This window comes from Euprymna scolopes, chromosome 20 (genome assembly GCF_053919585.1).
Source record: "Euprymna scolopes isolate OS-2025 chromosome 20, ASM5391958v1, whole genome shotgun sequence".
NCBI classification, from domain to species: Eukaryota; Metazoa; Mollusca; class Cephalopoda; order Sepiida; family Sepiolidae; genus Euprymna; species Euprymna scolopes.
This window is the reverse complement of record NC_136501.1, coordinates 22,466,086-22,491,707: the sequence shown is the minus strand read 5'-3', so window position 1 is coordinate 22,491,707 and position 25,622 is coordinate 22,466,086. Positions and strand designations below refer to the sequence as shown.

At 35.0% G+C, this 25,622-nt stretch overlaps 1 protein-coding gene across 3 annotated transcripts in view; it reads right to left on the bottom strand.

The window, feature by feature from the left end:
• The window catches only part of LOC145241354 (cGMP-inhibited 3',5'-cyclic phosphodiesterase 3A-like), a 436,871-nt gene that overhangs the window by 8,576 nt on the left and 402,673 nt on the right, over positions 1-25,622 (bottom strand). For all 3 annotated transcript variants that reach the window (XM_080104223.1, XM_080104224.1, XM_080104225.1), the window contains exons 5-10: positions 23,319-23,430; positions 17,325-17,450; positions 10,404-10,594; positions 7,749-7,952; positions 6,367-6,528; positions 967-1,138 (exon numbers count right to left, since the gene is read on the bottom strand). In XM_080104223.1, coding sequence (XP_079960349.1) covers positions 967-1,138; positions 6,367-6,528; positions 7,749-7,952; positions 10,404-10,594; positions 17,325-17,450; positions 23,319-23,430 — 967 coding nt within the window. The remainder of the gene's footprint in view (positions 1-966; positions 1,139-6,366; positions 6,529-7,748; positions 7,953-10,403; positions 10,595-17,324; positions 17,451-23,318; positions 23,431-25,622) is intronic.

Here is a 25,622-nt window from a genome sequence, read left to right as displayed (position 1 = left end):
CAATTCTCACCACAAAACTCGTCCAAAAGATTGTCAAAAACAAGAAGTGTCAAACGTCAAGACAATAACATGAAAAGTGTTTGAAGACTTGATTATTTCAAGACTTTCTCGGGATGATTAATTTTAAGAAAATAAAATAGCAGTACAATATTTGAAAATATTTTAACTATATATGTTGTCTTAAATTTTCATTCACGTGTAATGTGAGCAGACAGCTTGCTGTTTAATTCCCTATATAGTGTCCCTGCAAATTTGATTTCAAATAGTAGCCCCTTACATCCAATTGGTACTGTGCCTTGTTTGGGATGATTAAGCAGTAAAAAGAAAAATCATATTCCAAAACTCGCACAAATTATTCAAGTAGTTTTATTTTTAAATAAGAAAATCAAATTTTATTAGTAACTGAGCAGCAATTGTCTTACCCGCCATTTTCAAAACAATTTCCAGAAATATAGAAAGATGACTCAACAATAATTCAAATTTGTGAAATTTTTTTTGCATGTGTACAAATTTTAATTAATCATTCAAAATTGGATTTTCTTTACAAAAATAAAACTACTTGGTTTACGTGATTTTTGGAATATGATAATTTTTGTTTCATCATATATACATTAGATTCTTCTTTATTTTTTTTAATATAGAGGAAATTCTGGACAAGAAGCAACTTTTTAAAAATTTTTTTACCGTAATTCCAACCTGGTTTTGCATTTGTATGCTTTAGTGTCGTCTTTAGTGCAGTTTGTATGTTTTTTTTTTTTTGTAGTTTTGAACTTGTAAACTATTTCAGTCATTTCCAGTTTGTTCTCAGAAACATTTTGGTTCATATGAGTATCTGCGTGTAAAATCACCATTTTATGATAAACATAGTTTAGAATTTCTTTTTTATATGACATTTTTTTGGCAAGGATTTTTTTTTTGTTTTCAAAAAAAAAAAAAAAAAAAAAAAAAAAAAAAGGCAAAACTTACCGTCATCTTCCACATCTGCCCAAGTCCCTGGCACAAGGCCAGCAGAGACCATGCTGTTGCAGAGTGGAGCAACCAAATGATTAATGAAAGACTCCTGCAGTTTAGCAAGTTGACCATTCCGCCTATCCATGTAGGGAGATATAGGCATTCCTAATCTCGCTTCTTCATCTCCCTAAAAAGAGAATAGTTAGGTTCTTTTGTAGAATTCAACCTAATTTTAAAAAACAAAACTACAGAAAATACAGAAAAATCTTTATGACGTACGTATTTGATGGAACAGATCCCGGCAATTAGAGAAACGAGGTAAATAAAATTAGAGAAACGAGGTAAATAAGATTAGAGAAACGAGGTAAATAAGATTAGAGAAACGAGGTAAATAAGATTAGAGAAACGAGGTAAATAAGATTAGAGAAACGAGGTAAATAAGATTAGAGAAACGAGGTAAATAAGATTAGAGAAACGAGGTAAATAAGATTAGAGAAACGAGGTAAATAAGATTAGAGAAACGAGGTAAATAAGATTAGAGAAACGAGGTAAATAAGATTAGAGAAACGAGGTAAATAAGATTAGAGAAACGAGGTAAATAAGATTAGAGAAACGAGGTAAATAAGATTAGAGAAACGAGGTAAATAAAATTAGAGAAACGAGGTAAATAAAATTAGAGAAACGAGGTAAATAAAATTAGAGAAACGAGGTAAATAAAATTAGAGAAACGAGGTAAATAAAATTAGAGAAACGAGGTAAATAAAATTAGAGAAACGAGGTAAATAAAATTAGAGAAACGAGGTAAATAAGATCAAAAATAATATTTACTAGCATTTCAGCCCGGCGGTGCCCGGGTGTTTGGAGGTGTGTGTTGAGCAAAAAAAAAAAAAGTGGTAGTAACAAGGAGGAAAAGAATGGGGAAAAACAACTGACATCTTTGCTGTTACGACCACCGCCAAACCGGAAGTGACGTAGGTTTAAATTAAGGCTAGACAATCAAAAAGAGGAGATGACTTTCGAAAATATCGATGAAAAAAGCGACCCCTCCCTGTAGAAAAGTGCTCAGTTGAGGGTAAAGAAAATGTTTTTAGCAAATTTTTCAATATTTGTCATCTGAAGGGTTGAGCTTCAAAACGATACTGATCTTGTGAAAATCCGTCGCCTCTGTCGAAAGTTTTAGGCAGACATGCAAACATACATACATAGATACTGGTAGCTCAAATTTTCAACCCAAACCGATTAAAAAGCTTGCCCTATCTCTGAATACTCTTTATGTAAACTTTCAAATGTTTAGACCAGAAATTGTCTGAGTAATTTGGTAGAGACCGCAGAGATCAAATTTAAAAAAACTTTGATCCCTATTATGACCCCTTAACATTTATTGTTTTGGGCTCAAATCGAGCTATTAAGTTAGATCCATGTCCAAGGAACCTATATCTAAAATTTTAAGTGTTTATACCCAAAATTGGTGGAGGAGTTTGGTAGAGTTCTCAAAGGTCAAATCGTTGAACTTTGTCCTCTTAACAGCCAAATTTCTGTCCAAAAACGGATTACAAAGATTTTCCCAAATCTCAATACCCTGTATATCAAATTTAGAGTCTGTAGACTGAAAATTGACAGATTTATTGCGTACACAGACAGACACTTTCACAGATATATAGACTAAAAGAGAATGCTAGAATCGAACTCAGTGATCAAAAGTTAAAAAGAATACATATTGCTATTTAGATGTGATTTTAGGGATGTAGAGAATTAACCATTGTAGTTAGAAATAACTATAAAAACAAAGTTAGGTTAGAGAGGTAGAATCGGACGATGGAAATTAATGAATGTCTTTGTGTTGCCAAAAATGTGTTGGAGTCCATGTGAAAAAAACATTCACGTGTAAGCACGTTCTGACGTCACAAAGAAAGATAGATAGATTCAATATATTCAGTTAAGTTAAGGTTTAAAATCAGTTCAGATCAGTTACAGAGTAGAGTTCAGTTGAGTTAGCCTAAGCCCCTTTCGGAAGCGAGGCAAAAAGGAAGAAAAAACAATGTAGAAATCTAAAAGGCATCAAATTCCCACCATTCTCATCACCAGCTGGAATAAATGTCTTCATGTTGTTTGTAAGCCTTTGTCTTCATCGTCATTTCAACCGCAAGGTAATGTGTTTTTGTCTTCGTTTTGTAAAATAATTTTATCATAAACCCTTTCTAAAGGAGTTGTATGTTCTCATCAGAATAATGCATCTCCCAAGTTGTGTTTGAAAAGAACTATCTATTACACATCTCTCTCTGCACTAGTTCAGATCCTTGGTGTGTGATTCGGACCAGGTCTCCTGTTCAAAAAAAATTGGTCAGAGGTACAGTCAAGGGTGGAGGCTGTGATCAACTCATGGCTTCCTAGGAAACTTTTCTTAAAGGGTAGAGATGAGGTGTGTGCCACGTACGTCTTCCCTCTCATCCTTTACAGACTGGCCGTACTTCCCTTGCCTGGCCAACACCTAAAAGCTCTCGTTGAACTCTTGTCCTTGTTTCTTTGGGACAAAGGAAGACACTGGATGAGCAGACAGGTCTGTATTCAACGTCCGTGTGAAGGAGGCTTAGGAATACCGGACTTGAAGTGTCATTGAGATGCTTAGAGGCTAGTCTTCCTGAGCCACTATTTGCAAGAAGATCAACCGTGGCACCCCGCGTTATTGCTGCCTTTCCCGACCTCGTTTTTGATTTCTCTATCGAGAGTCGTTGCAGGCCGCGGGGAGAATCTGCCTTCCTAAAAGAGTGCCAAGCCATGCTAAAATGACTACCAAGGTCCAGTGACCTTGAGACTGCTACCTGTAGGAAACTCCACAAGGATCTAGTGAGGGGGGTACCGACGACTTGCTATGCGCGCGTTTGGGTTGGCACCAGAGTGAGATCCGTTCCGCGTGGAGTTAGGTGCCAGGTTAGAGTCATCTGAACAACTCAGTTCTCTCTAATGTAGCGATTGCCTGAAATTCACTTCCTCCTCAACAATGTACAATGAAGTTCTGCTTTTTTGGAGTCGCCTGCTTGTCCCCGTTGCAGAACAACAGCCGTAGAAACGACTGATCACGCTTTCTTTGATTGCTGTGAATTCCACCGGTACTGGTTGTATGTCAGTGAGATGACAGCTTGCATTGACCCAAGCATCCTTGCCTGATTACCATATCCAATGTCGTTGACAACATGAGGCCGCTGTGGAATTGGGAAAGACAAATGGTCTACATTACAATCCTGGCCGTGGCGAGAATGGTGATTTGGACATCGCGACTGCAAGGTGGCCGAGAGGGGGTATCATTTTCTGATCAGGATCTGATCGCTTTCTTTAAACACCAACTAAGGGTGAAGATCAGATGTGATAGAAGAAGGTTGCATCGTGCAGTATATATGGATACACATAGCAAGTCTGTGTGTATAAAAGGAGCCATATTTGAATACGTGCTCCCCGCCTATGTGTGGAACGCGCAGTTTTGTCAAGTGTAATCGAATTTTTAGCCTCTTAGCTAGAGGAGTGAGTGCTCCGTCCCTCTGTAACTAGGAAGTCTTCAAGATCCCCACCCTCTCCTAACTGCTATTTTTCTTTTCACCCCTCCCTCTAAATTTCACCCAACTTGGAGAGAAAGAAATCAATCACTACCCCCCCCCTGTCACCCACCTATTTTTTTTTCTCCATTTCGTCCCAACTAGAGGGCACTTTCACTTAGAGACTGTCTTGCAGGACATCAGGTTCCTTTACAAACTGAAGTGGAACAGGCGGTCTATCAACTAGACGGGATTGGGAGAGTCCTACTAACCACTTTCGTATTTTTTCTTCCCCTGTCCTCGACACAAATGAATTATTGTCTCATCTTTTTTGTTTTTACACGTCTATAAAATTGTTTTAAACAACTGTGTTTAGGACGCCCCCCCCCACAGTACGAAAGGGTAAATGCGGTATTATGGTGGGAGAAGATACTAGTTAAGAGAAACTTTTGTTTAGTTCTGGAGTGACAAGGATGACCAACAACCCTCATTTTCTCCCCTTTCGAGTTGGCCTTGTGCCTAAGTTTTTGTTCACACTGAATTACATTGTATTTTTAGTCTGAATAAAAGATTTAATCTCTCAAAGTGTAGTATCTGTTCTAATGCTGCACTTTTTTGGTCTTGGTTGGTGGAGGAGAGATCTTTCATGACTGATACATTTTTATTTTTGTTACTAACCAGAGTGCCCCTTTTTGGGGAGCTGCTTTTCCCTCACATTAAAAATCGACCTTGTGTCTAACTCTGCCCTAATGGGGAGGCAAGTAAACAAAAAAACAATTCTACAGCGGCAGATGTGAGTGAATCACTGAATAGTTTAAACCATCAATAGACGGTACTTTCGATCAGCATAACTTTCCGATGTTTCCAGCATAACATCGGCTTTTATCCAGAATTCAACCAAATTAAAAATACAGAAAAATCTTTGATGTATGTACTCATTATGAAATGAAAATGCCATATTCCAAAAATCATAAATTAATGAAGTAGTCTTTTTTTTATTAAGAAAATCATTTTTTTTACGAGTTTTAGTGATTTTAATAGTAAATTGTAGCCATTACAATGCTGATTTTGATCTCAGTAGTTCGAATTGCATTGTCTCCCCTTTATTTGTTAACCATAGCGAATCAAAATATAGTTTTTGCTTTGTCATAAAATTTGATTTTCTTAGTTAAAAAAAAATAAAAATAAAAAATAACTACTTAATATATGATTTTTGGAATATGACATTGTTCCATGATGATTTTTCTGTAATTTTTAATTAGGTTGAATTCTGAACTTGCACCAAAACATCTTATTAAAAGTGTCTAGTTTTATAAAGCTACAGACAACATTGATACGCTAGGCGTTCATCTTGGATTATTACACTTTAAATGTAATGTGAATAAACATCTTGTGGCCCAATTTCCCATCCAGGTTGCCTCCTATAAATATGGTCCTTATCATAGTAGCCCTTATACTTCTGTTAAAAAAAACAAAAACCGAACATACTTGACACTACAGCCAGTATAAAAAGCAAGTAGCAGAATCACACAGATGAAGGCCATAACTGGACGATCACGGTGATTGAACAACCACAAGTTCACACGTGGACAATGTTATTTGTTTTGTACCTGTATCGAATGCCCTTGCTGCATTGTTTCCCCAACAATACAATCATATAGAAATTTAAATGTAGTGTGAACTCTCTACTGAGATTACCTTAGAAAAATATGGTGTCTAGCACAGTAGTCCTTATATTTCAGTAAAAAAATAATACTTGACACTATGGCCAGAGTCAAAATTGAAATCAAGTAACCGAAACTCTGATGAAGATCACAACTGGACGATCAAGGCCAATGAATAAACAACGACACGAGAAATGTGACCAAAAATGCTATTTGTTTTGTACCTGTTCATAGAATTCTTCTGATATGCGCCGTGTCCAGTCAATATGTAACTCTCGCTTCTTGGCTGGTCCATTGATGTCCGTTAATTTGATCACCATTTGCATGACGAGCAGTCGATCGGCCTCAGAGTTCCATTCAATCCCGGTGCCTTCTTCATGATTTACCTGCAACGCATAACAAAAATGGATTTTTTTTTTAGTTGGAGTGAAAATAACTGCAAATAAAGTCTCAAATTATCACATGTCGAAAGAAAAGGAAAAAAAGAGAAAAGGAAATGAAAAACGAAAATAGAAACTTTACTCCTGATCTGAAATGGATCTCCTGATCTGAAATGGATCTCCTGATCTGAAATGGAATATGTACAGCAAATCTGTTGCCAAGGCTGCAGGAAAAATGGTGGGATCATTCTATCACTCTAGTAGATGCAATTCTCTACCTGTATAAGAGCCAAGTACATCCAAGGATGGAGTACTGTTGCCACATCTGGGAAGGAGCTGCTAGAAGCTCTTACCCTGCCTTGACAGAGTTCAACATAGACTTTATAGTCTAGTGTAGGATGCCCTTTTCTCTTCCTTGCAACCTATTTCCAACAGAAGAGATGTTACAAGCATGTCTCTGCTTTATCGTTACTTTCATGGTAAGTGCTCGTCTGAGCTCCAATCTATGGTCCTCCCTCGCAAAAATTTTTATGAAAAACATTAGCTGAAACCACTATCAATAATTTCCCCTCGCTCTTTATCTGTGCATAAACCTAAACGTAGATTCCATAAACAAAGCTTCTTTCTAAGAACTGCATGCCTGTGGAACTCTTTCCATTTCCCTGCTTTCCAGCTGATGGTCATCTTCAAGTCCAATATAAACAAGTTCTTGTTGAGCAGTCACCTTAAGTAATCCAATTTATCAAATTTCCACTACTAACGATTACTACAAAATTGTTCCAATGACTACTGTTCACTTGTTAACTCTCATCCTCGAATGGCCTGCAGACATTGGTAAGTAGTAACTCCTTTGTTAAAAAGAAAGAAAAAGAAAAAAGTAAAACGAAAAAGAAAAAGGAAAGGAAAAAGAAAAAGGAAAGGAAAAAGAAAAAGGAAAGGAAAAAGAAAAAGTAAAAAAAAAGTATAAGAAATGACAAAGAAAACATGTAAAAGGAAAGAAAGAGAAAAGGAAATATAGAAAACGAGAAAAAAGAAAATGAAAAACGAAAAGAAAACAAAAACAAAAAAGTAAAAAAACAAAAAATGAAAAAAATAAAAAATGAAAAATATAAAAAATAAAAAATGAAAAAAATAAAAAAGAAAAGATGAGGAAAAAAAAACAAATAAAAGGGTAAAAAGAATGAAAAGAGAAAGGAAAAGGAGAAAAAGAAAAAAAATCTGCTTACCTTTGCATTAAAAAGAGCTAAAATTTCAAAATGTCTTTTCAAATCTGTAGCCAAAATGGCTTCAATAACCAAAAAGCGGAACCGTTTGAATTCTGCTTTGTCTAAGCCGCAAAGAAAGTTGTATCTCTCGTCTTGTAATAAAAGTCCCCAGGCAGACGCTGCATGGTAATTTTCTAATACCGAACGGTCATTGTACATAACAGCCTGTTCAAAAAGAAAAAAAAACAAAGGATTTAAAGGATTTTGTTTTATTAGAATAAATAATTGAAAAAATAAAATATCGATCAATTTCATAACCAATGCATTACAAGAACTGTATTGGGAGCTTTCACGTGAAATGTTTAAAAAAAAATCTAAAATGATTGAAAATTAAATGAATGTGATGAAGAAAGTAAAAGTTAGGAAAACATTTTTTTTAATTAAAAAAAAAAAAAAAAAAATCTTTTTTTTTTAATTAAATTATTTTTTTAATAGGATTTTAAAAGTTAAATTTAATTGCAGCATCGTTTCAACAATAATTTATTAGAAAGATAGTATGTATGTCTGTAGAAATGTCCACATACAAGTTTGAAGGCTAGAATAGCCATTTTCGTCGACACATTACAGTTCACACTAACAGCAACAATTGTGATTTTCACAGAAGGCAGGCAATCACATGACTTTCTGATATCTGGTAAGAACATCAAATCCACATTATCTGTTTGAGTGGCCATGTCATCCAACGAGACTCTGACAAGACCCGAACGATTAATTGATAAGTCTTGAATGACTTCATTATTACCAACATCACAGTTGTCCTCCAGCGGCATTACCAGACCATTCTTCGAATCCCTTTCTTGCTCCATCAAACGTAATTGCTCCTCGACCCACTCACTGTCTATTTTTACACTCAAACAACATATTTTCTCGTTTCTTTGATCACAGTAAAAAAAAACTCTCTCTTGATTGCTCAGTTCACTCATATCTTTACCAATGTCAAGAAGACTACTTATGGGGAAATCTCCTTTCAAATGAATAGTGAAGGTGGTTTCCCTCCATTCCTTTAGTGGCTTTTCTGACTGCCCCTTTTGTTTGGATTTCTTTCTATTTAGATTGGCTGAAATAGTGATGAGCCAGTTTGTCCATGTGATCAATCACAGCATTTCTACTCATAAAGCCGCTACCAAATGTTGCTCAGTGCATCAAAATACCTTCTGTGTTTGTCATCTTGGTCTGATAAAAGCATCACATCATATAATATTGCAGCACAACAAAAATATCATGATAGATGCATCGTAGTATGTTGTATCACCAAGTACAAATATTTAAGTTGATTTTTTTTTTTTGTTTTTTCAGGCTCTTCAAATAAGATGTACCCTATGCAGCCTTATTAATGGAACTAAATACTGCTCAAAATGATTATGCAGTGTTTTCCTTGATGTAACCCAATCACAAGAGCTGAAATGAAATCAACAAGTGGGCAGTTACTGCAATAACGTATACAAATTTACTGAAAAAAATCATCAATTTTGATTTTTTACTTAATTTTTTTGGTGGGATTTTCAATGTGAAATTTTTTTCAAAGCTATTCATGATAAGTTCTTGCTACACAAGTCATTAAAAAATAATTCTAAGGGTGAGTGTGTGCAAAGGAGGAGAAAGAATTTACAATTTTTTTTTTTTTAAATTATAATTTGAAGTTTTTTTTGGGTGCTAATCGCTAAAAATGGCTATTTTTAAAAAAATTCTTATCCCAAAATGCATCCAAAATGAGATTGCATTCCTGTATTTTCAGATAGGCCTTCACACAGCCTACCCCTAGTATATATATTGTTAATAAACAATTCCAATACCACAAGTATATTTATATAACTTTCATATTATTTTATTGGTTGTATGTATTGGCTATAAAAATACATTGAATTTGTTCCACAGGTCTGAATCCCCTATCAAGTTTCAAGTCTGTAGACCAAAAGAATTGACAGATTAGTTTGGTAGAGACCATTCCGCACACACAGACACAAGCTCACTTAAATGAAGATGAAACATTGTGTGTGTGTGTGTGTATACATATATGATGTTATATAAATATACTTGTGGTATAGGAATTATTTACTAATGATATATATGCCCTGAAAACTAAACTCCATTTTTATTGAGCTTAAATAAATGTGGAATTTTTAAAAAAATAATTTTAATATTGAATGAAGGGAATTAAAAACTATTATATGCTGAATTTGGGCGAATACATGTGACAAACCAAAGTATTTGCATGAGTGGAGGTCAGGAATATTGTGTGTGCGTGTAGAAAACACAGCTCCGGCATAGCCAGCCATGCTGATAAGCCATATATATATGATGAAACATGTCTGGATAACTATTTTATATAGAAGTAAATAAACAATGAATATATGTACATATATTTGTGTGTGCATGTGTGTTTGTACTACATGTCCCAAAACATGGGGCAACTATTCAGTTCTAGAGGAGAAAACACTTCCTAACTTCCAGGGGAAGATAACTGATACCAAATAGAATTATTATTAAAAAAAAAATACATATATATATATATATATGTAAGTGCATTTCCAGGCTCTTCCTAAATCCTGATATTTTACTTTTCTCATTAAAATCGCTTTGAAAGGCAAAGAAGAAAAATTAAGAAAAATTGTTTACCTGTGGAGCGTGCGTTGCTACCAAAAAGGCATTGGTTCGACCTGGGTGATCGTAGTCATGCATAGCAGCAGCAGTGTAAAGAGCCATCAACTCTAACGCTGGGAAATTGGCTCCCATGATGCCGTAGCTGTCGTCTAGATCATTCCGTGCTCGATGGGTATGCCCACATCTGTTATCGGTTGAATCGGATTCTAAAAAACAAACAGAAATTACATTAGAGACATTTTTTTGTACTTAACTGCCCATGAGGGCAGAGATAGACACAAAGGGATACTTTGAATTAGGGACCATATCTACAGGGACAATCAAATGGGGAGTTGAGAAGCAAAATATCTGTTCACTTTACATTTAAAACTTGAAAAAGAAAAATATATTTCTTTGCGATCACCCGCTGTAAAATAATGGCCTCATTAAGTTTGGAGGAAAAGCAATCATGCAGATCGATTTTTAATGTATGAATCCAAGATGAAGCTTCCTCAGTCATATTCAGCCCCTGTGGCACAATGACATAGCTCCTTTTGAGGGAGCTAAGGGCTTCTATATTAATGAACCTTGTGTCTAACTTGGCCTGCACTTATATGGAGGCAAACACACCCACACACACATATTCAATGCGGACACATTTTTCTTAAAGGTTAAAACTGTCGCATTTGAAGATTGGCATATGTTTATGAATTCACAATGTTGACATTATAATTTTGAAAAACAAATCATTGTGTGAAACGCATCATTCTCTCTCATCCTCTCTCTCTTCCTTTCTCTATTTCTCTGATTCACTCCTTTTCTCTCTCTTTCATTGAAGAAAGAGAGAAATGAAATATAATTTCATTGTTTTAAAACAGTTGAGGCTTGGCGTGCTATATGTGATTGGTCGACTAAATGTGCTCCTAATTGTTAAATCTTAAATAAATTATATATATTTTTATAAAAATGCATTTGTCACTATTTTTATACAAGTATTCGATTTCAGCATGCCATTAATGCTGACGATGGAAAGATGCCTGCAATGACCAGACATAATGCGACCCATGCCAGACAGTTATAGCCGACGACGGATCGACCCGTTTTCGTTGATGTTTCCAACATGTGTCTATCGTTGGATATCGTTGGATATTATCATTTATTCCCCGGGAAGCTGGTTGCGTGCCCAAGACGTTCATCAACCAAGTAACCCTCTCGGGGAGGCGATAGTACCACACCCCTAAAACCATCTCAGGAAGAGACCAGACTGCAGTTGTAGCCAGACAACTAAAGAATGTACCCCCCTCCCTCAATGGCATGGAAATCTGCCATTTTGAACCATTCTCTTCTAACTCAGAATCACACAGGGTCCAGTGGAAAACACTCAACCGCCTGAATGCAGAACTGAAGACTGCTTTGAGCTACAAGACTGACCCAACTATTTGTGAATGTTGAAAGTTTGATGATCATGCAAAGAATTGCATAAAATGTGCAACACTGTTTAAAGCAGGCATGTCAAACATGCAGCCCATAATGATGTGCTTTTCTCACAACTCATTGGCTGGAGTTTGGTATATTTTGGCATAGTAGAAGTGGGAGGAGATAATTTTTGGTCAAATAAAGTTTTATAAAAAATAACGCATCTAAGCTAAATAATAATAATTTAGCCTAAATGTTTTTTTGTATGGATGCACAGAACTACAAGAATTAACTAAAGTTCCTTTATTCTAATGTGTAGTTTTTATGTTTTTAAAATAATATTTTTTATCACGTGTGTACTGCCATCCTTTATTTAAATTGAAAGTTAGACAGTTTATATTGAATTTTGAGGAATATCTCCCTTTAAAAATGAGGTAAAGACTGTACACTATGTACGAGTTTGTCTGTATATTTCTAAATTAAAAAAAATAAATTAAAAAAATAGCAAAAATGTTTATTTAACGTGTTCAACTTTTGCAGCTCCCATGACAATAAAAATCGACTCATATGGCTCTGACAGTACATTGAGTTTGACATGCCTGGTTTAAAAGGTGTGCATACCAGAAAATGAACCATAATAGATGACATCATTACACGTGTAGACCATGACATGGCTTCTATAATAGACTACAACGGCACACCAAAAAAATTTTTTTTTACATCTAGATGATCACCCCCCCCCTTCCTGCTTTTGTAAACACCTATTTTGGAAATTCTGTCATTTATAAAATTACAGATAAATTATTGGTTCTTGTAGAGAATTCACTCCATAATAAACAACAAAAATGGCTTTTTACGCTATTGCTGTTATGCATGGAACCGTGGTGCAGTGGTTAGAGTACTAGAAGAAATCAATTGTAAAAGTGATATTCTCCTGAAGGTTGAAGGTTTAATCCTCAGTGTGGGCGACCGAAAAATACAATTGCGAATTACTTTGGACCTCTATACAGTCATGGCTGACAGAACAAGAGCACACTACCCCTGTGAAGTAAAAGGGTTTTGCTCAAAATTCCGTCCAAATTCCCGAATTCGACAGAAACATTCCTGAGTTCAACAAGATACACCTGGAGAAGGTCGGAGGTTATATCGACCGTAACATTGTGAAAATGACACATGAGAACAGTAGTCCGATGAATAATAATACAAACAAAAATAAAGAAAAATCTGTATGATATACTCACCTGTGATAAAACAAAAATATTGTATTCCAAAAATCATATAGATTGTTCTAGTAGTTTTATTTTTTATAGAGAAAATTTAATATATAAAAGGCTATATGTCTGTCTGTCTGTGTCTCCATATTTTCAAACTATCTCCTCCGAAACTAAAAGTTGCAGAGCAGCGCCAAGGGCTTTAAGTTTTTACGGACCATTCTTTTATGGGTCTTTATCAGGTTGAAAATAATACATATTAGGCACATATAATAATCACTAGAAAATTGGCTCTGTAATAATGAATACGAAATCTGCATGAGATAAAATATATTTAAGCATATTTTATGACCGGAAAAGCCCCCCCCCCTCCCTCCCTGCTCTCTCCTTGCTAGTTTAAAAATAAAACTAGTGGATCAATTTACGTGGTTTTTGGAATATGATATTTTCGTTTCGTCACAGATATGCACAATATACAGATTTTTCGGGTGATCGGGGATATGTACATCAAGGGATCACAAGTGCAACGAGTTCATCAGAGCATATTCTATTAAATTACTTGTAAAACAGATACAAAGATGCAACAAAGTTGACAAAGTGGGACCTATTAGATTGAAGACTCTTTTTGAACCCCCATCCAAGAGAGAGAGACTAGTGATAGATGCACCAGCCCAGATGTGGTAACAACACTCCATGTATGGGTGAATGATGGCCTTGTAGAGGTACAGGATACTTTCAGATGAGAGTAGTTTTTTAGCATGATAGAAGAACCCGCTTTGAGAGAAAGATGCCAGAGTTCAACAAGATACACCTGAAGAAGGTTGGTGGTTACATCGACCAAAATGTTATTAAAATAACACTCAAGATGAGAACAGTCATCTGAATACTTCAAAAGGGCTTTTTTGTAAAGACTTTCCATCTGTGAAACACATTACCATAGGGATGCTTTCATGCAGATTACAACAGTTTTTTTCAAAAATATTCTTGTCATAAACTGTTCTTAATAGTAATCAAATTTAGTTAATTTCATTAATGATTTTCAATACTCTCATAATATTCTTCATCTTTCAAAGTACACTTATTTTATCTCTTTAGCCCATATCCTTGAGTTGCTTTCAGTAATAAAAAAAAAAATGTTGATCGATTTTCTTTTGTATTGAACATGGCTGAAACTTGTGTCCAGAATCTTATATTTAAAAACGAAAATAAAGAAAAATATGTATGATGTACATAATTGTGATAAAACGAAAATATCATATTCCAAAAATCGCATAAATTGATCAAACAGATTTATTTTTAAATAAGAAAATCAAATTTTATGAGTGTTAAAAAAGTGACTGTTTCCTCTGCTGTAAAAAAAAAAAAATTCGAGAATCAAAGGGAGATAACTAAAAATACTTCATACTAGAGTTATGCAAACTAATTCCCGTTAATTGCTTAACTATGATTTTCTTTATGAAAATAACACTACTTGATTAACTTACATATTTTTGGAAAATTATATTTTCGTTTCATCACGGGTACGTACATCATACAGATTTTAAAAAATTTATTTATTTTTTTTAATATAAAGGGGAATCTTGAACAAGAATCAAGGCAACTTAAATTAAAAAAGAAAAAAAAATGCCTGTTTGCTATTGAAATACATGGACAATAAGTTTGACTATTTGAAATAACCACATCAATGAATTGAAATATCAAAAAATAAATAAAGTGGTGATATGTGAACGGGGAAGGATCATTATAAAGAAGCACTGAAAAATGTCAATGTTAATGCAAGGAAGATAATTTATTCCTTCTATTTAAGTGATTGTCTCCCTTGGTCAATGTAAGTTTTTGATGAATTGACACAGGCAACTCGAAGTTCGTAGCAAATGATGTCAGATAAAAAAAATAAAAAATTGCATTGCTATAAAAACATTCCTCTTACTAACCCGGAATTCCTGTCCTAGTTTATATATATATCTTTAAAGAGAATTATTTTAAATTTGTACAATTACGAAATTCGCAAATGCGAATTTCGTAATTGTACAAATTTAAAATAATTCTCTTTCGCTCGAGTCGTTTTAAAGACGAACTCACAAATTTCGCTTTTATTTCGATACAATCATAACTACGATGAGGATTGTCGTTATTTTCGTCAAAATTGAAAATATTTTCAAATTTTCATCAGTTATGGGCAAATGCTGCACTGCTGCAGTGCTGCTGCTGCAGTGCCTTGTGGATGACTTGGAAAAGGCAAAAGCTAAGTAAATCCTGACAAAAATATGCGTTTTTTTTAGTCCCGATAGGCGGACGGTGAAGCAAGCAGAAGCACTGTCACACCTTTCCGAGTACTTTGACCGTATTTGCTTGCTTTTCTGTCAGACTTTGCCTACAACGTTGAGAGGGAGACCCTGGTAACTGGGCTAACCTAGGTCTCGTTATCATTTCATCTGGAGAGATAACTCCAGCTTTGAACTGTAGCTAGTGCATCAGACTAGATGCAGAACGCCATTATCTCACGAGACAAAAGGTTGCCCTCATCATTTAAAAAAAAAAATTATTACAGCAACAGTTTACATAAAATCCATGTGTATTATGTTTATTAATTTGTTTTTTTTTTAAAATATATTTTTAAACAAGGGAGTTACCATTTATCAAGGCTTGAAGGCAACTCGAGGATAGGGACTAATGAGTGTAAGGTGTTTTTTTTATTAGGTGTAATTCTAAATAAGCATTGAAGCCATTTCTATGGAAGGAGAGAGAGGGGAAAATAGAAGGGGAAAGGGGAGGAGAAAGAGGAGAAAGAGGAGAGGGAGGAGAGAGGAGGAGGAGAGGGAGGAGAGAGGAGGAGGAGAGGGAGGAGAGAGGAGGAGGAGGAGGAGGAGGAGAAGAAAGAGAGAGGAGGAGAAGAAAGAGAGAGGAGGAGAAGAAAGAGAGGAGGAGAAGAAAGAGAGGAGGAGAAGAAAGAGAGGAGGAGAAGAAAGAGAGGAGGAGGAGGAGGAGAAGAAAGAGGAGAAGGAGGAGGAGGAGGAGGAGAAAGAGAGAGAGGAGGAGGAGGAGAAAGAGAGAGAGAGAGGAGGAGGAGGAGAGAGAGAGAGGAGGAGGAGGAGAAAGAGAGAGAGAGGAGGAGGAGGAGAAAGAGAGAGGAGGAGGAGGAGGAGAAAGAGAGAGGAGGAGGAGGAGGAGAAAGAGAGAGGAGGAGGAGGAGGAGAAAGAGAGAGGAGGAGGAGGAGGAGAAAGAGAGAGGAGGAGGAGGAGGAGAAAGAGAGAGGAGGAGGAGGAGGAGAAAGAGAGGGAGGAGGAGGGAGGAGAGGGAGGAGGAGAGAGAGGAGAAGAGAGGAGAAAGAGAGGAGGAGGAGGAGAAAGAGAGGAGGAGGAGGAGAAAGAGAGGAGGAGGAGGAGAAAGAGGAAAAGGGAGGCGGAGGAGAAAGAGGAAAAGGGAGGCGGAGGAGAAAGAGAGGCGGAGGAGAAAGAGAGGCGGAGGAGAAAGAGAGGCGGAGGAGAAAGAGAGGCGGAGGAGAAAGAGAGGCGGAGGAGAAAGAGAGGCGGAGGAGAAAGAGAGGCGGAGGAGAAAGAGAGGCGGAGGAGAAAGAGAGGCGGAGGAGAAAGAGAGGCGGAGGAGAAAGAGAGGCGGAGGAGAAAGAGAGGCGGAGGAGAAAGAGAGGCGGAGGAGAAAGAGAGGCGGAGGAGAAAGAGAGGCGGAGGAGAAAGAGAGGCGGAGGAGAAAGAGAGGCGGAGGAGAAAGAGAGGGGGAGGAGAAAGAGAGGGGGAGGAGAAAGAGAGGGGGAGGAGAAAGAGAGGGGGAGGAGAAAGAGAGGGGGAGGAGAAAGAGAGGGGGAGGAGAAAGAGAGGGGGAGGAGAAAGAGGAAGAGAGGGGAAGGAGAAAGAGGAAGAGAGGGGAAGGAGAAAGAGGAAGAGAGGGGAAGGAGAAAGAGGAAGAGAGGGGAAGGAGAAAGAAGAAGAGAGGGGAAGGAGAAAGAAGAAGAGAGGGGAAGGAGAAAGAAGAAGAGAGGGGAAGGAGAAAGAAGAAGAGAGGGGAAGGAGAAAGAGGAAGAGAGGGGAAGGAGAAAGAGGAAGAGAGGGGAAGGAGAAAGAGGAAGAGAGGGGAAGGAGAAAGAGGAAGAGAGGGGAAGGAGAAAGAGGAAGAGAGGGGAAGGAGAAAGAGGAAGAGAGGGGAAGGAGAAAGAGGAAGAGAGGGGAAGGAAAGGGGGAGCAGAAAGAGGGGAGAGGAGTAGAAAGAGGGGAGGACAAGGGGGGATTGGGTTAGGGGAGAGAGAGGAAAGGAGATAGGAGTGGACAGAGGTTAGAGAGGGAGAAGGTCAAGAAATAAAACGTTCCAAATAACCTGATTCACTGGAGGATCCGTGTCTATTAAATAGATCGATGGAGCATTGTTGGAAACCCGGGATGCGTTGTGTTGTTAAATAATAGACACCATGCAACACATCAGTCGCATGAACTCGGTTGTGATCTGGAAATAATGATGGAAAAAAAATCTATATATATATGCTTATATATAAAAAACAAGGTATATTCAGAAATGGAAAAAGCATTTTCAAAATTTCAAATTTTAGACATAAAATATCCAAATTTTTTTTTAGAAACAAGAAATCCATTTTTGAAGAAAGTTTTATTTCTATTTTATCAGTTGGTATCACTTTCTTGGGAGACAATGGATAACCTCTGAACAAGCATGTATTAAAAAAATTATAATCAAGCAAAAGTTGAGCAATTACCAACAGCATATCTGGTTAAGTTCAGTTGCAAGGAGGAATTCTAAGATGCATAGAAACAATACTGAAATAAACAGAGGAGGTTAGGGTTATTTTGTTTTATGGCATTCTTTTTGGATTACTTAACGCCGAATTCAATAATTTTAGAAAAAGTTTTGTTTCAAGTTCTTTACATGGTCAAATTTTCATTGTGTTTTTTTTTTGTATAGGAAAATTGTTTTTAACTTTGCAGAACATGATTGAGTTTTGCAAGGGGGGGGACAACCGCATTAATGTTTGGTGCATTTTAGGTAAGAAATTTTTAGACAGTCTGATCTGGTAGAAACCAGGGAATATAGAGTTTACCTACTAGATAAATTGCCCTACTAAGGCTTGAGAGTCTAGTCTACTCTAATAGTTAATACTATGGTTTTATTTTTATTTAAAAAGAAAGTAAGATTTTGAACAAACTTCAAATTAATTTTTTTTTAATGAATTATCCAAATGATTTGTTTAGTTCAAGAGAGGAAAATAAATTTTGACATCTTTTAATGCCAATCTCAACGCAGCAACCAAGCAAGATCACTTCCACATATACTTGAGAGATAGCAACTATGAAAATTTTTTTTCCTAATGCTTTCCATGTTAAGCATCATTGAACCTCGTAAGTTCCTGGTATTCCTAAATGATCACCCATCCAAGTGCTGTAGGAAAACACTCCACCTTGATGTATAAATTAATGCCAACCTAGTAGAGAAATATAACTGGACTAGAGTTTCCAACCCAGTAAAAACACGCACCAGTTATAGCCTATTCACTAAGAATGAGTATTTCATGCCAAATTGATGGTTGAATATGGTTAAATTTACACTTAGTTTTGCATTAAATATTTATCCCTAATGTGTAGCTACTAAAATATTTAGTTTGTTGCATTTTATCATAAGAAAGGTCCATACATAATTTTAGGTAGAATGGTCCAGTAGTTTCTGAGAAAACTTCTAGAGTACATGTGGTGGTGCTGTAATTAATCTCTTAATCCCTAACTGCGCATAAAACGGATACCATAATACTTAGTTCGCTGCACCTTGTCATAATAAAGGTCCATATAAAATAAAACTTCGGCCAGATCGTCCCAGTAGTTTCATAGAAAAAAAAAAAAGTGAAACCGACAAAGAGAAATAATATAGATGATTTAAACCATCCTTTCCACAACACTATAAAACCATGGATAAAAAAAGGTCTACAGCTTCAGAAATTCTTCACATAGTATGCATAGTTTATTCTTAGTAACAAATAAAAAGAGGTTGTAGGAGGTGATTTGCATACGAGTAGAAAGAGAGAGAAGGCTCGGGTTTATTATTACTTATTAAATTGATCTTATTTGGGTCAGTTCTATTTTTAAATTGCAATGGACACTAATTTCATAGAAATGTTAAACTAATATTTGCTACATGTTATTGGTTTTTCTGTCCAAGAAACTTCTTTTTTTTTTTTACGCTATCCAGAAAAATATCAGCTATATCAAAACATATTTGTTGATTCAATATATTTCTCATTCTGTTGCATTTCAACAGGTCCAGATATTTTTTTGTTTTGTTTTTAATTGAATATCTGGTGCATGTTAATGTATAAAATTTTAATCAATGTTTAAAGATTTTTGAAAAAAAAAAAAAAATAAGGCTTACAAAAGTTAAAAAAAAAAAAAATAAAATAATGCTTAGAAAAGTTTTTTGAAAAAAAAAAAAATGGTTTTTGAAAAAAAAGCTTTGAAAAGTTTTTCCGAAAAAAAAAAAAATAATGCTTAGAAATGTTTTTTTTGAAAAAAAAAAAAAATACTTAGAAATTTTTTTTTTAAATAATGCTTAGAAATGTTTTTTTTAAAGAAAAATAATGCTTAGAAATTTATTTTTTTGAAAAAAAAAAAAAATAATGGTTAGAAATGCTTTTTGAAAAAAAAATAATGCTTAGAAATGTTTTTTTTGGAAAGAATAATGCTTAGAAATGTTTTTTTTTTAAAGAAAATGCTTAGAAATGTTTTTTTTTTTAAAGAAAATGCTTAGAAATGTTTTTTTTTTAAAAGAAAATGCTTAGAAATGTTTTTTTTTTTTGAAAAGAGAAAATGCTTAGAAATGTTTTTTTTTTAAAAGAAAATGCTTAGAAATGGTTTTTTTAAAAGAAAATGCTTAGAAATGGTTTTTTTAAAAGAAAATGCTTAGAAATGTTTTTGTTTAAAAGAAAATGCTTAGAAATGTTTTTGTTTAAAAGAAAATGCTTAGAAATGTTTTTTTTAAAAGAAAATGCTTAGAAATGTTTTTTTTAAAAGAAAATGCTTAGAAATGTTTTTTTTAAAAGAAAATGCTTAGAAATGTTTTTTTTAAAAGAAAATGCTTAGAAATGTTTTTTTTTAAAAGAAAATGCTTAGAAATGTTTTTTTAAAAGAAAATGCTTAGAAATGTTTTTTTTTTGAAAAGAGAAAATGCTTAGAAATGTTTTTTTTTTTTTTGAAAAGAGAAAATGCTTAGAAATGTTTTGTTTTTTTTGAAAAAAAAATAATGCTTGGTTTTCTAAAATTTTTAAATTTAACCTTACAAAATAAGACTTTAAAGGATGCAACTAATTCATATTTGATATTCGCATCAACCACGTAAACACATCAGATTGAACTCTGATACAACAGCCAATGAGATCGGACATACAATTTTTTCGGTGCTTCTACAGAATTGGTACAAGATTTTGTAGTCGATAAATAGAGTTTTCAGATAAAAAAACAATGGTTTAAACTGATTTTTTTTGTCAATTCTAATAAGTTACAATGGTAGCTTCCAAATTATGCAGTCGAAATTACTTGAATATTATTGAATTATTTATTAATTATTTATTCAGTTGAATATTACTGAATATTAAACAAAACTTTAATTTTGTTAGCAGGTGAAAATTTTCCGCCATCTTGTTTTAAACCCAAACAGAAAATTACCCCCCTTTTGAATTTGCCTGTGTTTTATGATCGTTTTCATCAAATTCTATTTTTTATTTTCTTTAATAAATAATTTTCTACCTTATCGATTTTCGTAATTTTTGGATATAATCATCTTAAAAATATGAGGAATATGAAGATACCATTGTTTTCATGTGAAATTCAATTTTATGATTTCCGAAAATTTGTTCCAATAGTGTAGAAGCATAATTTTTTCTCCCATCACCAATTGCCCTGGAATTAGTAACACTACTAAAATGAAGCAAAAAAAATAAAGTCTTCTTTGATGAGGGTGGGTACGACCTAAAGTCTCAGTAAAAAAAAAAAATAATGGAAAATTAATTTTTAAAAAATTTCTTTTATTCAATAAAAAATTATACAGCATTACTTGGTTTTCTAAAAATTTCAATTTTAACTATGTGAAATAATACTTTCGAAAATATGACTAAGTCTTTTTTTGATATTCGCATCAACCACGCAAACACATCAGATATAACTTTGATACAACAGTTAATGCGATCAGACGTATAATATTTCTCTTTGAGGCCAATCACCCTGGAATTAATAACACTATTAGACTGAAGAAAAAATAAAATAAATTCTTTATTCAATACTTAACCATTTTAACTCGAAGTAATCCCCTCCGGCCGCAATGCACTTGTTTATGAAATTATTTGGCCAATCAACTGTGTATCGAAGATAAAACTGAATATTTTCATAATTCATTAATCAAATGTATCTGTGCCTAAATCAAAATGCAGATTTCATGAACAAAGCTTCTTTCCTAACGCCTGTAGAACTCTTCTGTTTGCCTGTTTCCCACCTGACTACAACTTGGATGTCTTCAAGCCCAACATAAACAAGTTCCTGATGAACCGCCCCCTTAAGTAAGACACTTTATCAGATCTCCATTACTAACGATTACTACGATATTATTCCATGGATTACTGTACACGCAATAACCCTTATCCTCGAGTGGCCCCCGAGCCTTGATAAGTGGTGACTTCCTTGTAAAAAAAAAAAAAAAAAATTTTTTTAATTATTTCCTTTAAATTACAACCGCATATTTAATGATATGACAGATAATTTCATCGATCACTTTTAAATTAAAAAAATAAAAGTAATATGTCATTGTTCTGGGGTAGTTAACACCCCTATATGGATGATTGTATAGATCCGTCCGGTACTATGTAAGCCAGACATTTTGGCCGCCGAGCGAAAGAGCACACATGCAGTTTAACTGCTCATAGTGAACACCAGGACTCTTTCACCTTAATGTTGTGACCCCCTAAGCAGGACCACAACAGTTATATTTTGAAATTTTTGAGATGAGGATTGATAATTCATTCTGCCTGGATAATTTTGACTACTGTTCTCATTTTGAGTATTATTGTTACAATATTTCGGTCAATGTAACCTCCGACCTTCTTCAGGTATATCTTGTCCAACTCAGTAAAATTCACTCTACTGGACGTTGAAGGTTCAATCCTCAGTGCAGGCGACACTAAATACAACCGTGAATTACTTAGAACTTCAACTCAGTCATGGCTGATGGAACGAGAGCATGCTACATCTGTGGATTAAATGGTTCCATTCAAAATTTCAAAACTGCAGATTCCCAAGTTCAACAGAAAGATTCTTGACTTTGACAAGATATACCTGAAGAAGGTCAGAGGTTACTTGGATTGAAACGTGAAAATAGCACTCAAGATGAGAACAGTAATCTGAAGAATCCAAGCAATTAATCATCATCATCGTCATAGGAATCCGAAAATTCTATTGTTGGCATTGGTTTCCCTGATATTTTTCTAGTCAGAATTATTACTAGAAAGACATTGGAGATTACAGGAGGAACTGCGTGAAGGTTACCAACATCTTAAGTGAAAGTGATTTTTGTGGGACAAATTAGATTCGAACTTGAGACACCCAGGTTATCAGTCTGTATCGTTAACCACTTGACCAGCGTCACCTCCCTATGAATTAATATAAAATGCATACACATAAAACTTATAACGTCGATTTCTAATGTAACATCATATAACGTACAAATGAAAGAAATGAATAAAAATATGGGTTGGCATTTTTTCTTTTTTTACAAAACGTTTTTATTACCTTTGCTTTCAGCAACACTTAAATGTCTTTCACCGTCGTCAATCTCACCCAGTGTACATTTTTTCTCTCCAACCCCACGATGGTCATTTCCTGTCTTCACTTTATACGTCCATTCTCTTCAACGTCCACTTTGTTTCTGCCTCGAGCACATGTTGCATATTTTCTCCTGTTTTTTCTTTTTCTCGCACACACTTCCTAATTTGCATATGCAGTTTTTTGGCTACTGCTGCTGCTGATAATCTCTTCGCATACTGGCTATCCTTCGCTGCTGCTGCTAATAATCTCTTCGCATACTGGCTATCCTTCGCTGCTGCTCCTGATAATCTCTTCGCATACTGGCTATCCTTCACTGCTGCTGCTGACATTTTCCGCCGTTCTCATATGCACAATGTTACACTAATTTATTTCACTAAGGAAAAGATAATTTAATAAAAAAAAAAAATGAAAAAGAAAGGGGACAAAATTTTAATATTTTGTTCCTCCTTAAATTAGGTGCTGCGTATTATCCGTTAACGAGGAAAGAAGGAAGTTAATCACTTACATGGTTTGTTCCGATATCCGAGTTCTAATGCATGGAAGTAACAGATGAATTCTTTCAATGGAATGCGGAATGTTTCAAAAAGTCCCACCTCCATAAAAAGTTTGTACGTCACCTGCGGAGAGAAATCACACAATTAAAATTTCATACAGATTCCAGAGTTTGACAGGATGGACCTTAAGGTCAATGATTATATTAGAATAACCGTTCTGAAAACAACATAAAAAATGACAATAGTACCCCCCCAAAAAAAAAGAAAAAAAAGAAAAAGAAACTACAGTTTCATCTATTATAAGAAAGTCGCATTCCTGTACAATTTGATTAATATGTACAAAAGATACAGTTTCACAAATTAATTTTCATAATGAAAACAAACTTTTATACACTTATATTCCAGCATAATTTCTATATATACTATTTATTCAAAGGAAATCTACATTAAAGAAGTTACCTCATTTACATTAAAGAAAATCTATTTTAATAATTAGCTCCATGTTATTGATGGTTATTAGTAGGGATATGACAAGAGAATATTCTTTTCAGTAGTTTGACTCGAGTATATATATATATATCAGTTAAAATCTTATATATATTTTAAATAGAATGATGTGGTTCTCGATTGATTAACTGTGTCGGATATACACTAGAGAGTCAAAATAATGAAAAGAATATGCTCTTGTCATAGCCCTAATTATTAGTAACAGAATTGTTTTAATTGTTTGGTTTAGAAATATTATTTAAAGTTGACTTAATTTATTTATACTTAATTTTTAATCATTATCAGTTGACATCAGTTGCATTTAAAAACAGAAGTAAGCTTTATTTAAGCTATGAGAGTTATTTCCCCTTTAAGCTATGAAACATGCCCCCCCCCTCCCATTTAATTTTCATAGACGAATATGGATATGTTTTATGATTCCATAAATCCAATAAGTGGTCCACTTTCAAGAAAATCCTAAAAGTCAGGATATTTGGTGTATATTAAATAATATGTGACTAAACTTCTGGAAAATCTACAACAGTGTAGTAAATAATGGCCAATCAACAATTCCCCCACTATCCAACAATCATGAAGCTGTTTGCTCAGCAACCGAGAAGGCTAACATGCTTGCCAGTCGGTTTGCCTCCAACTCCACACTGGACCCTGCTAACCACCCTTTCCTGGACTTTCCTTTGCAGACAGACGCCATACTAGACGATCTGAAAATCACCCCTTCTCAGGTGCATGCTATCATAAAAAATCTTGACACTTCAAAAGCATGTGGACCTGATCTCATCCCGGCTGTGCCATTTAAAAAGTGCTCCGCCGAAGTAGTTCCAATCCTCTCCAAACTTTACAACAAATGCCTTAATGAATCTTGCTTTTCTGCCTGCTGGAAAACTGCTTCTGTGGTACCAGTTTTCAAAAATTCTGGCAAAAGGACTGACCCAGTAAATTACCACCCCATTAGCCTCCTCCACTTTTTGCCAAAATATTTGAGTCCAAAATTAACCAAGCTCTAGTCCATCACCTTACAAATGCTAAACTTCTGACCAACCAACAATATGGATTTAGGAGAGCCTGTTCCACAGCAGACATTCTAACTGTAATCTCTGAGCATATATACCATTCACTTGACAAAGCAGGGGGGGGGGGTAGAGCGGTAGCTCTAGATATATCTAAGGTTTTTGACAGGGTATGGCATGAAGATCTTCTCAGGAAAATCAGATCATATGGTATCACTGGAAGAATACATAACATAATTAAATCCTTCTTAGATAAGAGAAAAATCCAGGTTGTCCTCGATGTTCGTATATCTTAACAATATGATATAAATGCGGGAGTGTCTCAGGGGTCTATCCTTGGACCTCTATTATTCCTCATATTCATAAATTACCTCCCTGACAAAATTGTCTGTGAGATTGGTATATATGCTGATGATACCACGCTCTATAACAAACACAACAGGAAAACAAATGAACACATATCTAAAGAAATGGCAGAAACACTAGAAGATGACCTCCAATCTGTAGTGGAATGGAGACAAAAATTGACGGTCACATTTAATGCTGCCAAGACTAAACTTGTTTCCTTCAATAACTACAAGAAACCTTCTCTACCACTAATAGAAATGGCCAAAGACTCTTTATCTGAAAGCACATCTTTTAAACTCCTCGACCTAATGTTCACAGGAAACATAAGTTGGAACAATTACATTGAGAGCATTGCCAGGACTGTTGCGAAAAAGATGGGTTCTCTCAACCGTGCTAGAAAGCTACTAATGCCAGAAAGTATCCTGTACCTCTACAAGGCCACCATTCGCCCAT